General features: G+C 41.7%; 4 protein-coding genes and 1 long non-coding RNA gene across 5 annotated transcripts in view; 3 read left to right on the top strand and 2 right to left on the bottom strand.

The window, feature by feature from the left end:
• The first annotated feature begins 1,972 nt into the window (after window positions 1-1,972).
• On the top strand, window positions 1,973-5,860 carry Osi17 (DUF1676 domain-containing protein Osi17). Its single transcript, XM_070669401.1, has 4 exons — window positions 1,973-4,045; window positions 4,135-4,367; window positions 4,444-5,129; window positions 5,722-5,860. Exons 1-4 carry the CDS (start codon window positions 3,409-3,411, stop codon window positions 5,858-5,860), a joined length of 1,695 nt encoding a protein of 564 aa, XP_070525502.1. The 5' UTR covers window positions 1,973-3,408.
• An 861-nt stretch (window positions 5,861-6,721) lies between these two features.
• LOC139109954 (uncharacterized) lies at window positions 6,722-8,204 on the bottom strand. Its single transcript, XR_011546923.1, has 3 exons — window positions 7,720-8,204; window positions 7,287-7,601; window positions 6,722-7,173 (listed from the first exon to the last, which is right to left on the bottom strand). It is a non-coding gene; the product is annotated as an uncharacterized lncRNA (long non-coding RNA).
• An 821-nt stretch (window positions 8,205-9,025) lies between these two features.
• Window positions 9,026-14,287, bottom strand: part of LOC139110025 (uncharacterized) — a 47,456-nt gene continuing 42,194 nt past the window's right edge. Inside the window, exon 4 of the mRNA XM_070669528.1 lies at window positions 9,026-9,530. Coding sequence (XP_070525629.1) covers window positions 9,439-9,530 — 92 coding nt within the window. The 3' untranslated portion in view covers window positions 9,026-9,438. The remainder of the gene's footprint in view (window positions 9,531-14,287) is intronic.
• Osi18 (DUF1676 domain-containing protein Osi18) lies at window positions 9,544-11,322 on the top strand. The gene is made up of 3 exons (XM_070669531.1): window positions 9,544-10,279; window positions 10,479-10,840; window positions 10,967-11,322. Exons 1-3 carry the CDS (start codon window positions 10,176-10,178, stop codon window positions 11,245-11,247), a joined length of 747 nt encoding a protein of 248 aa, XP_070525632.1. The 5' UTR covers window positions 9,544-10,175; the 3' UTR covers window positions 11,248-11,322.
• On the top strand, window positions 13,141-14,232 carry Osi19 (DUF1676 domain-containing protein Osi19). The gene is made up of 2 exons (XM_070669553.1): window positions 13,141-13,423; window positions 13,679-14,232. Exons 1-2 carry the CDS (start codon window positions 13,226-13,228, stop codon window positions 14,222-14,224), a joined length of 744 nt encoding a protein of 247 aa, XP_070525654.1. The 5' UTR covers window positions 13,141-13,225; the 3' UTR covers window positions 14,225-14,232.

Genomic DNA, 14,287 nt, shown 5'->3' on the forward strand with positions numbered 1-14,287 from the left:
TTTTTTTTGCCACCCAATATGTGGTATGTCCCAGTTGCTTGGTTCACTTTGTACTGCACGTACAAACCAGTTTTGATGCACCGCGGACAAATACTTTCCGTTGAATTTGCTGTCACCGTTTGAGTTTGCACTTCGGGCACACAATCGGCGATTTCAGGCTACGTCTATAATTCAAAATACTTTCTAACATACGGTCACGGGCGACTGGCCTCTTGAATCATCTACCACAGTTAGACCGAGACAAATTGCTTTCCTCTACAAATATCGTAAATTTAATACAATAATTAAAAAACTAAGAGATTGGATGAATTTATGGATATGGAAATTATTTTGAATCATAAAAAATTATCAAAATAAATCTATACGAACTTGGAGATAAAATCTGTATAATATAATATTTAAAATATCTTCGAAAAATAATTGTGTATTAAATTACTTAAGATTCTGTAATTAATTTTCTTTTAACCGTTGACTTTTTTTTTTTCTTTTCTTTTGTAATAAAGTAAAAATTATGTAAATGTTTGATAAAACATTTTATAAATAAGATTTTAAATCACGGGGTTATTCGGAGTTAAATTAAAATCGCCTAGACTATAAAAAAAATGTCGCTGTTTTCATTTCCCTCGAAATGGAAAAGTATCTAATAAACTTGTCGCATTACATTTGATAAATTATAAGTAAGACGTAACTAGGTTACGCTGGAATGTTGAACGAGCCCCTTGTTCCTCCATGGGTATCGAGAGCTCTAAAGAAGTGAGGTAAAATAAGAGAATGCACGTGCCTACGTGAACGTAATATTTTGTATTCGTTGGCGGAAAGAAGACAAATCTTTGCGGTGGAACGAGAAGCCCGGTGTGAAATTATCGTTTCGAGGAACGCGTCTTCCGTGCGTACGATCGTTTTTCGGCAACGAGTATGCCGGTCATGTGGTCGCAGCCGACCTACCTAGCGCCTTACATTAGTGGGTCAATGGAATTCATCCGGTCGAACTGCGTCCGTCCACTCGCTTGGCCCACCCGATCATCTCGACAGGCGGCCGCCAAGAGATATTGAACTTACAGTTTCTTGGCGAAGTGATATTGACTTTGACCTCCATGTTCTCAGATTGAGATCGTATCGCGAGATAAATGCGCCACTTCGAAAACTCGTAAAAGGCGATTCATTCAGAAAATGTTCTTCCACAGAACAAACTAATTACTCGACATTTAATATCGTTACGTAAAAAATTGAAATTTTGCAATTTATCTAATTCCAAAACTAATGCGAGAAATAAAAAAAAAAGGCAAGGAAAAAGTAAAAATTATATTAATTTAATTTATTTAATTGGGAAGTATTTTATCACGTATGAGGATTATTAAAAAAAAAAAAAAAAAAATAAGAAAGAAGAGGCAAGTTTTGCAATTATTGAACCATTCATTTATCGAATATGAAATTGATAATGGGTATCGCGTACAGTACGAATATCTCTCTTTATATTTCGATGATCATTACATTGCGCAATCGAATTAGCCATTTATGAATGATCCGCAACGTATTTAAGAGACTACGCTAAGCTGTCACTAAAGTTACATTAACACAGGTTGAATGTAACGTAGGCTGGATGAATTCTATACGTCTTGGAATTACTTCTCTCTAGCTGAGAAATAAGGAGAACACCTTCACCAAGAATCTGTTAGTGAAAAGCGGCTGGTAAGTACGAGAGAAATGTAACAAGATGATGTTTACTTGATAATATTTTACTGATATTAATGTATATTGGGTGGCGATTATAAAGCAGGTTTTTAACTCAGCCGATTAAATGGCTTTTTCTAAACGCGGAAGTCAATTACGATAAATAACATTATCTCTTAGAGTGTATTGCAACGTTAATGATGCACGAGTTAAATTATTTTTTTTTTTATTCTACGTGATTTTTTTTTTTGCACATATTAGAATGCTTGTGTAGCCGGACACTTATTATTATGCTTTAACGTGCCTCTCGATTTTACACTGTATTATTTCAACGTAGCGGTAAACCAGCGCGATACTTTGACATAAAGAAATAGCAAATTGCCTAATAATTCATTTACGAATATTTTCCTACGCGGTAATTTTTCTCTTACAAATTTTAATATTATATTTTTCGGAAAAGAATATGTTAACTGTACTCACATTCAAAATTTAATTTAAAATCCAGTTATTTTATTATCATGTAGAAAATAAGGAAGTTAAACTGGATTGACATGCACCAGCACGCAGAGCAGATTTACATGTAATTTCGTATTAAATGTATGCAATAGTTTAATTACACGTTGCTGGCTTACGGCAAAATTCTTGTCATTGATACTTCTTGCAAATATCATCTCATTATTATTCGTAAAAATATATCTAATTCTATTCTTTTAATAGTTTAATTTATTAATGTATTAATTTAAAATATACCAAAGAAAAAAAATTGAAAAATAAAAAGAAATCCTGGCTGCTCAGGTGAACGTAATAAATGCAAAAGGTGACTATTCTAAATGGCAGTAAAACCGGATATTCTAGAGGCCCAGGGTATTAGAAACAGGCGGACGCGTGGTATTCATACTCGATCGAGAATTAGAGATTCACATCGGTTCGTCCTAAACTTATTCCGCTGCGCATTCATGTACTTACTCGCGGTCAAGAGTCGGACGGACTTAAACGCGCGTGTGTATAAGCTACAGGCCTGGTCGGTTGCAGTCCGAGAGGAGACGATAATGACCTTCCACGGAGGAGCTCGCCGACGGAGTAGGAGGGCCTTTGACACACTTGACGCTCAGGTGAATTGTAACCGAGAACGGAGAGGCCCGTGGTTAGTGCGAGGCGAGAGATTGAACGTAGCGCGTCTCGGCGAACGAGATAACGAAAGAGAAAGAGGGTGAAGCGGAGACGAAGCGGGTCAAAGGTGCAGACGGAGAAGAATGTGACGATCGCGAGACGAACGAACGGTGGCCAAGCAAAGAACCGACCGACGTCTGCGATGCAACGTGAACGCGCCGATAGAGCCCTAGGTCGCGCCGCATCACCGAGGACCCGAATCGCGCGCAGAAGAGGACCATCGATGCCGCTGAGAGGTGGAAGAAGGTCGCGGTAGAGTTTTCGGCCACGAAGAAAGAGGGGGACGTCCATAAGTAGGAAGGGCGTGTGACCGGCCGCGAGTAGATACCAAAGAATCCGACACGTGCACGCGGGACTAGCGACGATGAATGACCCTTTCGCGAAATCAAAAGTGTACCGGTTCTAGTTACTAAACAAGTAGTTGGTGCCGGTCATATATATTCAGAGCGTGCAGCACTTCCGGTACGCTAACCTCACACCTTCTGGTCATACGTAAACGAAAGTCAAATATAGAAGCTACACGCATGTACGTTAAACGCGATTAAATATTCGCGAGTGATACTGAAGATGTATCGGGGAGCGACGTTGATCCTGCTGTGTCTCTCGATGACGTTATCAAACTCGGAGTTATTCAGCGCCCAGAAGCTCAGGCAGTACGTAAGGATCTTAAAGTTCAATACATTTAACGTGAACGAAACCGGGAACGAGCTCTGGCACGGGCTATTCAGGGACTGCCACAAGAGAGTGACGTTCTCCTGCATACAAAAAAATGCGTACACGTATCTCGATAACGTATTCGTCGAGAGAGACAATATCACCGTCTTCGACGGACTTACGCTTACGAAAAACAACATAACCTATAACACGTGTCCCAAAACAGAGAATCGTAACGATGTACGCGAGAACCTCGTCGACGTCGACGCCTACGACTGTGAAAATAAAGCGGCCGAGGAAGCGGAGGCGGAAGCGGAGGAACGAAAGTTCGGCGACAAGTCGCCGCTCGAGGAGATCACGAACGCTTTGCGGCGGAAGACGGTGAAATTCTTATCAACGCGCAACTACGAAATTCAACTTCCGCAGTTTTTCTTCGAAGGTGCCTCGATGAAGATAAGCCCGCGCGAAATAGACGAGAACGGCGCACTCCTCAGGATAGACTTCGGGACCGACGGTGTGCAAGAGCAAGGACGAATTTTTAAGAAAATTAGTAAGAGAAAAATAAAAATTTCTGATCCTTCAATAATTTTTACAGAACGTCGGCGCTCATGAAGAATATAATGTTTTATTTTATTTTAGAGAAGTTCATACAGACTAAATTGATAACCAGCTTTCTGGCGCTTCTTTTAATTATCAAGCTAGTTAAAGTGGGACTTCTGTTCATAATCCCGTTTCTCTTTGGCGTGGGTACAGCCAAGAAACTTTTTCTTAAATTGTTACTATTCTTCATTCCTGCGTTCGCTCATATATTCAAGCTCTGCTCCAGCTATTATTCGAGTCAGGGGCCTAAGTTCCATCACCATCACCATCAGGTACGTCAAAATCAATTTTACATATATTTTTCTATCGGTTGATCAACGTTAAATTAATCTAAATAATTTTTTTTAGGTAGCTCATCATCATCATCACGTACCAGTACCGGTACCGGTCCCAACGTATTACGAGCATCCGCACGATACTTTAGACGGTTTCGCAGATTTCTCTCATCCGCACATACAGTATCGAAAGGACTTGGAAGAATTAAAGGAATGGGGCATCGAGCCTAACGAGCCTTACGAGGAATCCAGTCAAGCTTTAAACCGCGTAGTCCCGACTTCGGCCTCGGGACTTGTGTACTCCGGCCCGTACGGACTGCCTCAGTACGCGCCTAACGTGAAGCCGATCGCTTCCGCGTCCTATCTGGACAGCTCGGTGGCGGCGAGCGCTCACAATCTGGCCTATTCCGCGTATCGGCGACCCGCCGTGCAGCCGGCTTCGCCTGGCGTTCTACCGGTGAATCCGGGCTTGGCGAAGGCGCCGATAAAAAACCCGTACGCGATATTCGCGCCTAACATACGTACGATTCACCACCAGCCACAAAGGTTCCTGACACCCGTCGCGACCGGCAAGAGTTCGATATCGCGGCAGGACACGGAGGACGAGTACTACGGGCCGATAATCGCCCGGCTCGAGGACATTTTCGGACAGCTGAGATTCTACGAGGAAACGTGCCGAGAAATGCTCGTTTGCAGCATGTATAAAAATCCGGCGAGTTATTCGCCGCACAGTAACCTCGTGTCGAACGAGCTCTCCAGGTACGAGATACAGTAGCGACCGCGCGGCTTATCGATTAAATCGCACATCACAAAGAGAAAGGTGGAGATCGCCCGTGCGCTCCAAATCGCGTTAATCGGGTCATATCGGTTTCTCTCTCTCGCCGTTTCTTCCTCTCTTTTCTCTATATCGTTTCGTTTTTTTTTTTTTTTTTCTTTTGCCGCTTCGTAAACGCGATCTTGCGCATCACAGTTTTAATCCAGCCTAGAGTATCATTTTATTTAACAATTGGTATCAGTTGCGAAACTATTATACTTTCAGTCGAGACGGCTACGCGACGGACCGGAAATATAGTGCAGTTCCGCTGCGCCCGTGACGTTCGCGCCGAGTGGCTCGCTCACGCATAATTGCGGCCTTTTCAGAAGTAACTTTCTATTTAAGAGCAAACAAAATTGCGTTTCAGAGCAACGCGCTTATATCAAATTATACCGGCAGCGAGTACGGAAAACAACGTGAATCAGGTCGACGCGGCTCGTAGCACGTTAATTGAGACATATAATCGCATCGCGTTGCTTTAAGACAATATACCTTTTGCAGATTGAATTAATTAAAACGAATTATATATGCTTTCAGAGATCCGCAGGAGCTCAAGCGTGATGTAACCGGAAGCGCGGCCAGTCAAAAGTTCTACCGATATGTGAGCGCGGCCAGACACGGCCAAGAAGGTGGAAACTGCCTACAGACGTACCCCTGTCACAACAATATTGAATAGACGCAGCCTAATGTGAAAATTCGTATCGCTTCGCGTGATCTGCGAATTCGAATGTGGATAATACAACCAATCTAACACCGGACGTATATACATTTGCTCAATGAGGCCGAAGAAATCATATTAGAAATGTCGTAACTCTACGTAACGTCATAAAAAGAACCGACGATACATTGCCATGTAATAATATATGAATACGTGTACGAAATGTGCGCGAAATCGTACGGACTCTAATTCTTCCTATTAGAAATGAAATTAGGGTGCCCTGCGGATACATGCATCCCGTCATATTTATTTCTAGCAATTAATTTAGCTAATATAAATGCCGACGAACACGTTTAATGTAATCTTACTGTAATCTATGCCAATAATTGTTGTTTTTTTTTTTTAACTCATTGACCGAATTTAGTAACGTGTATTTTGTGATGGCGTGTCGAAGTTTCCGTAGTTTATTGACGCGCTGTCACTAAAATCACTGCCTCTAAGGGTATCATTGTTTGATATGGTTAGGTGACGAGATATTCATATGTTGGATTATGTGGCATTTTATGAATTAAGTTCTGTAATTTTTAGATTTTTTTCTGATAGAATTTGTTTTACGGTATTTTAACGAAGGAAATTATATCGATTTGTATTAAAAGATTAATATTGCATAACAAGAAATTATATATTGGTAAAAGCGTAATACCATAGGAACGTATAAAATATTTTCTTCGACGAGCTCTTTATATTTCTCTATGAAAGGTATTTCGATGCCGTGTTATTTAATTTAAAATATATTTTAAACATGTTATGCATTTTTGCATGATACGTGTGATGTTGTGTAAAAATGGAGAGATAGCGTTCAGTATATAAGACCTATTTATTTTAGATAATTAGTTGCTGTTACTTGTGCGGGTGCCATACCCAATGAAATACTATTTCAACTTGTTTTTTTTTTAACCTCCCAGATACACGAATGTCGAGAAATAATGTAGAAAATAAACTTCTAATTTATTACGTGACCTGATTGCGTGTACGTTAATTTCATCCGTAATAAAGTGATAAATTTACACGTTTTTATATATGTACTAAAAGAAACTACGCACGCTTTGCGTGCGCTATTTTTCGGAAGGGGCCTATTTGTGCGCGTATGATAATTGTGGGCGACGACGCGTATTATAATTGGGGACGACGACGTGTATTATAATTGGGGTCGACGACGTGTTGCTGATTTAAGAAACCCAACTACGAACCAATACCTTAACTACGAACAATAACCATGCAACTCACCGAACTGCATGAGCATCAGCGGAGTTGTTGAATTCAGGCGGTGGCTGAAACATAAAGAAAAATATTAATTTAGACATGAAATTCAATTCATAAAATTAATAAAAAAAAAGGGCAAGAGTTTTTATTTGATATTTTATTTTAAAAAATGTATAATCACCTAAGAGTTGCTCCGCCGATGCAGGATGCCCCCCGGGCCTCCTCCTCCTCTCAGGTGGGACGTGACGAGTCATCCTTCCGCGCTGGAAACTCGCGAACGCGCCCGGATTAATTAATTATCGCGAAAATTACTTAACACTTTCGCGCGTTCATTTTCGGCACTCCCGTAAAAAAGCAAACGTGAAAAAAAACGCCCGATAAATTAGCGGTATTCGCGAAGCGACCGACGAACCGGGTGCGGTTCGTATTTATTAATAACGGCGTGCGGCACTTTTTGTTTTACTGTCCGATGCACATCAGCGGAGATCCTCTTGATCTGAAACAGACAAGATAAAAAATTATGTTGTAGATATAAAAGCAAATTTAATAAAATAAAATGAAGCAGCGTTATAAAAAATCTAAATTATTTAATTCCGAATAAAAATTATATTTACCCCGGGGTTGCTCCGCTGGGGCAGGATACCCTTCCTGGGCCTCCTCCTCCTCTCAGTCCTCCTCTCAGATGGGACGAGTCATCCTTCCACGAGCTGGACACTGGACGATGAAGATGAGAGTTCATACCGAGCGACGAACGAGGCGGGCCGCGACACGAAATGTTCCCCGCGCACTGTCTTTTTTAAGTTCATCGAAAATCACTTGCACGGAGCGGATTGAGAACCCCGGCTGCGACGAGAGAGACGGGCGAGGTGCAGATCTCTCACTCTACTGCTGACAGTTGCCGGATCTTGCCGAAGGAAATTGTAATGGGAGCCAGGAGTCGAAAATGTCCGAATAATAAGCGCCGCAATTCACGTCGAACGCGCGGACTTCGTGCGCGCTGGCGCTTGCTTCGCAGCCTTGTCGTTCCGATGCACTTTTTCGACGCGCGAAACGAAGTACAAAACGACGAGTGGAACGACCCGGGAGGACAGAATATGATCGCCCGTTCTCTAATCGATGACTTCGACACTAATTCGTACGCGAGACTGTCCTCCGGGCGACCGAAATTACGCGAGATTGCGGAGCGATTACCGACACGTCTTTCACGCCCGATGCTCCGCAATTAAACTGACCGGTAGGGGTCGGCCCTTAGGTAGAAAGAGACGACCGCACGAAAAGAGTGAGACGGCAATATGGTCCGATTGTCGCTGTCCTTCTCTCGCACGCACATCGAATGTTCTATGCGCGCTGTACTCGTTGCGTCATTTTGTCTTTCCGGTGCACTTTTCGATGCACGAAATCGAGCACAAAACGACGAGTGGAACGACCCGGGAGGACAGAATATGATCGCCCGTTCTCTAATCGATGACTTCGATACTAACTCGTACGCGAGACTGTTCTCCGTGCGACCGAAATTACGCGTGATTGCGGAGCGATTACCGACACGTCTTTCACGCTCGATGCTCCGCAATTAAACTGGCCGTTAGACGTCGGCCCTTAGATAGAAAGAGACACTCGCACAAAAAGAGTGAGACGGCAATAGGTCCGATTGTCGCTGTCCTTTTCGCGCATACACATCGAATGTTTCTTTGTCCGCTGCCGTAACCTTGTCCTTCCGGAGCACTCTTTCGACGCACGAAACCGAGCACAAGACGACGAGTGGAACGACACGGGAGGGCAGAATATGATTGCCCGTTCCTTAATTGACGACGTCGACACTATTCCGTACGTGAGGCTGTCCTCCCTGCGACCGGAAATACGCGTAATCGCGGAGCGATTTTACCGACACGTGCTCGCGCGCGAAACTCCGCAGTAAGATTGATCGTGAGGGACCTTGATCGCGAATATTGCAGCCTCGATGCTCGCCGTATCATCGCCGTATCGTCGCGCCGTATCGTCGCCCGACTACGTAAAACTATCACGGCGGAGTAAAGAACGGGACGTTTCACTTTCATTTGCCCGGTCGAACGTCGGTGTCCCGTGCGGAACATTGCGGTTCACAAGGTTCTCAGGGCGAGGCGAGACATGAGTACGCGACGATTAGCCGCGAGGGAACCCGCAAATACCTCGATATCGTCGCCGCAAGAATTGGTGCTCCGCACGTGGTCGGCGTATCTCCTCAATTGCGCAGCGTGCCGCGTAGACCGTTCTGGATCAGGCGATCAGTAGAGCGCTGTGATTGGTCGACGCAAGGGGTGACCCATCTCTTCACCGGCGACGGCAATTTTTGCTGCTTAACCCGAGGACGATAGCAGGGGATTGAGGGTGAGGCGCGGGGTGAGACGCAGGGTGAGGCGCGGGGTGAGGGGAGGGAAGCCGTCTGTACCTGAAACATATTTGTTTTCGGATATTAAATGGTAAACGCGGTATTTCCCGATTATTTAATTAATTCTAATTTACGTAATTAACCTAAAGAAATTAACGTTCAAATGCATATATAAAATACATTTAAAGAAACGTGTAAAGTACCATGTAAGTTAATTATTTGATTTCTTTTACAGTTACGTTAAGAATAGTCTACGAAATTTATTCAAAGAAATAAAATAAAATTATATAAATTTTTTATTTATAACTATACAAATAGAAAAATATATTTAAAATCCTGTTGTGTAATAAAAAAAAAAAAGAAAGTAACACGTTCTAATCCGTGGAGTAAGATCGGTTATGGGAATATTCCGAATACGTGAGAATTATCTAAAAGTAGTTCAACGATAAATTGAATTCACAGGCGGAAAGTGGTGTTCGACGTATAGACATTAAAATTGAAATCGTCACGAGGGACGAAGGTGCTCGGACTCGTGAAAATATCGACACCCTAAATAATGAGCTTTCTTATTTTCTTTCAAGCGGTCGGCAACACGTCCCTAATCGAAATTCAGCAGCCGTACGCGGCTGCCATCAGCTATAAAACCCCGTTGACTTCGACCGCCTTGGCATTCGGTGTTTAGTCTGGCGAACCAGTGGTACCGCCATGTGGATTTTAATCACCTTTATCTTTGTAGCCTTCCCGGCCCTTCACACTAGTGCGCAACAAACGACAACTACCGTCGACGCTCTACAAGACATTTATCACAGGTAAATTATAATTATCGCAATTCTCCGGTATCAATTCCTTATCGATTTTCAATTATTAATAATACATTCTTTTTTTAATTAATTAATGTTAAATCAAGCTTAAATGCGAAGGTTCAAAGAAATAATATTTTTAGAAATACGTAATATCTATCTTCTCTTCTTCTTTTCTTTTATGGTACACGAATTCGAAATGTTTTAGATGTGCAGATAGTGAATCCATGTTATCTTGTGTTAAACCGAAAGTGTTGGCTTACATCACCGATGCCGTGAAACAAGACAGATTAGCAATTACGGAAGATTTAGCGGTGGTTAAATTCCGTGACGTGCCAGAGCACAAGGCGGAAGATCACTCTTCCTCACAATTTGACGCCGCAGATTTATCTAAGAGAAAACTCGTGCGAACGTTAATGCTCGAGGAATTTGACGCGTATCTATCGAGCCATCAGCTCGAGGCTAAGCTACCGGCGATGATCGAAGGATCCAACATTGTCCCTAGATCTTTAGTCGACAGTATGCCGAGGAGTCTCACGGTTCCTCTTAGTGATTCTCCCGACGAACAAGGTAATCTAACAACGAATACCGTCGTTTGTATTCCGTTGCGAAGAAAAATGTATAAAATAATATATATATTTATATATTTTATATTAAATTATTTTTTTCTAATGTCTTGAATAATTTTTTTTTCAGGTCGCGGTTTTGTCAAAAAGGTAATAATGCCGTTTCTTTTGGGTCTCAAGTTCAAAGCTACCGCTTTAGTACCTCTCGCTCTCGCTCTCATCGCCTTGAAAACGTGGAAAGCCCTTACTTTGGGTCTACTATCGCTGGTGCTCACTGGAGCGATGCTGATCTTTAAATTGACTAAACCGAAAATCGCTTACGAGGTCGTCCACTACGGACACCCACCTATAGAACACCCCCCTCATTGGGATACCGCACCTAACGGACCCTATAGGGCCTATAGGAAATAAAACGATGTACAATATAATTGATAGTCTTATCGTTTGTAGATTTACTTAATTATTCACTGTTCCATCGACATTATTTATATGTAATTAGAATTTTTACCATTGTATCATTAAATAAATTTTGTTGACTACTTTCGTCTCAAAATACTCTGTTTTAATATCTTAAATTATTTTACCCATATACGAAACGTTATCATCCCGAATAATAAATACGCATTTTAAATAAATTATTAATAAAGAAATAAAAAAATATTGTGTAATTAAAATCAAAGAATTATAATTAAAATCAAAATTAAAATAATTTAATATTCACTAAAATTATATATGTATAAAATAAATTAATGTAGTAAAAAAAAACATTTAAAAGTGTCAAGATACAGAATCGTTATTTGCAAAAATTTCATATGCAGAGATCTATTAATTTATGTAGTCTATAATCACGCAAAATCTTCATAAATAGCAGAAAATGTTGTATTAAAAAAAAAAAAAAAAATTGCATATATTTGTAACAATACAATAATTATTTCCAATTCAGCAAACTTTCATTGACGCTCGCAAATTTAATTTTTGTCAAATAAATAAAGAACTAATAAAAATGATAAATTGATTATACGAAATGTAAAACATATCGATCAAAATTTTACCCGGCAGATGCCCTAAATATTTATGCAAACCTGACCTAAAATTCCAGTTGCCGTTTCATTGTTACGACAATAAAGAAGTCGGGCAGGAAGACAGAAATGTCTTCAACAGTACCCCATGCGCATTCTCGTGCGAGAAACTCGCACGCAACGCGCATTGCTGATGTACCCTGGCAAGCTGTTTTCCTTTAGGTTCGACCAGAAGCTACGATCTAATTAGGTCTTGCAGGGTGAAATTAGCACCGTCAGTACGTCGGGTTAACGACATAAAGCAACGTGGAGAGAACGCGAAGAAACGGGAGGCAGTTTTAATGGAGCGTTCGTGTGGAAAGTTATAACCGTGCTGCGAATAATGATCGACTCAATGCCAATGTTACGGCTTTGGTGTCAAGGATAAGGGATTCTTATTACGGAGATATCATTTTTCTTCCCGTAAAAAAAAAAACATTCGTTTAAACGACCGAGTTAATTAAAAATAATTAGAAAAATAATTTTTATTGCGCTTTCTTTCATTAATCTTTCCTTTTACGTGATATTAAATTAAGATTAATTTTAACACGTAATAAAATCATAAATTAATTAATAATTGTCTGTCAATTTTTTACGTGTCATGCGTGAGAGTTATTAAACAAATTGCTAGACGGAGAGAATGACTGAAGAAAAATTAATTGCATCCTGCAGTAATAAAGCTTTAAATTTCAGTTTCTATTCCCTCAGTGTTTCTAATGTCTAATTAATTCTTTAAAATTCCGCTCTCATTTGAAAGAGTTGAGCCCGATTACAAAATCCGGCTGCGTTCGTTATGAAAAATTTAATTTCAAGCCATGGCTCCGGAAATATTCCGCCGCGAGCGGCCGCCGTCGCAAGTGGGCCTACTGATATCGCTCGTAGAAAGTAAAGTACTGCTCATTAATATCATAGATTCCATCGCGTTTCGGGAGCGAGGTGTATGACTTATCGAGCCCACGCCATCCCGTTTTCGATCGTCGCGTGCCGTATGTCGCGCGATCTCACGCTCGCCCGATATATCCTCCCTAATTAAGTAGTCGCGGCATGTCCCTGTAGCGGGGCCTCAATAATCGAAGACCATACTGAACGAAAAGAAAATCCACACCCGGATGGAAGTGGGGGCGTATTCGGGAGCTCCGCTACGCGACTCTCCAACGTGAGTTGTGCGATTCGACGATAGGCCTTCGTATAAATACCGTACTGCCCAACCCATTGGCATCAGTCGTCGTGTCGTGATCGTCCTTATTCATTATCCGCGAATAAGTGCATAAGCGCAAATTTTCCCCGCGGAAAGTCTCGGCGAACGGATACACCCTTCCCTCGCAAACGCCATGAAGCTCTTAATCTTGTGCGGCCTGCTAGCGTTGGCCGCTGCGCAGCCGGCTAAGAACGAAAACTGGAAGCATGCCATGGACGAGATGGTAGATCAGTCGAGATCAGAGTGCTCGCAAAAGAACGATGAGATCGCTTGCATGAAGTTCAAGGTGTTTAATCTACTGGACCAAATCTTCAGCAAGGATAATTTCAAAGTAAGTATCGGTAGCAATTTCACCGAATTATTAATATAATATTTTTTATCTTTATTAATTTTATCTTTATTAATCATTATTAAATAAAATAATTATTAATATTATATTATATTATATTAATCTTTTAATTTTTAATTTACAATTTTATACTTCGCGTAATAAAAGTAATTTAATATATTTTTATATGCATTTATGTGACATGTATTACTTTAATTATAATAATAATTCGCCGACTTTTTTCTGCCTTTCTTGCAGGTATCCGAAACGGTGGAAGTCACACAGAATTCCTACCCTGTCGAGGCAACCTCCGCTCGCAGCGAGAGTTCTTTTCTCGACATTGTACAATCTTACCTAGCCTCTCACGACGTGACCTTTAAACTGCCACTAGACTCCACCGTGAAGGTGAGCTCGCGCAATATCGAAGACGATCAACTTTCCTTCAACGTCAAGTTCGGCGAGGGCCGCGCCGTCGACGAGGCTCGCAGGTCTAAGCTGAAGAAAGTCATCATCCCCATCCTCGTGTTCGTCCTGCTGAAGGCGATGACACTGATTCCCCTGGCCATCGGTGTGCTCGGGCTGAAGGCCTGGAACGCTCTGCAGCTCTCGTTCTTCAGCTTCATCGTTTCCGTGGGCATGGCCGTCTTCCAGCTTTGCAAAAAAATTGCCGCCGACACTCACGCAGCGCCCATCGCTCACGGATGGGATTATCAAACTCAGTACAGATCCTTCCGGGATCAGGATCAACTCTCGACGTCCCAGTTCGCGCACGATCTCGCATATAACGCACACGCACAATCTTAATGTCACTGTCAGCCTGTAGACGCTTTTGTAAAATACCTAGCTTCCTATTTTTATTATATCTAT

This window comes from Cardiocondyla obscurior, linkage group LG19 (genome assembly GCF_019399895.1).
Source record: "Cardiocondyla obscurior isolate alpha-2009 linkage group LG19, Cobs3.1, whole genome shotgun sequence".
Classification (NCBI taxonomy): domain Eukaryota; kingdom Metazoa; phylum Arthropoda; class Insecta; order Hymenoptera; family Formicidae; genus Cardiocondyla; species Cardiocondyla obscurior.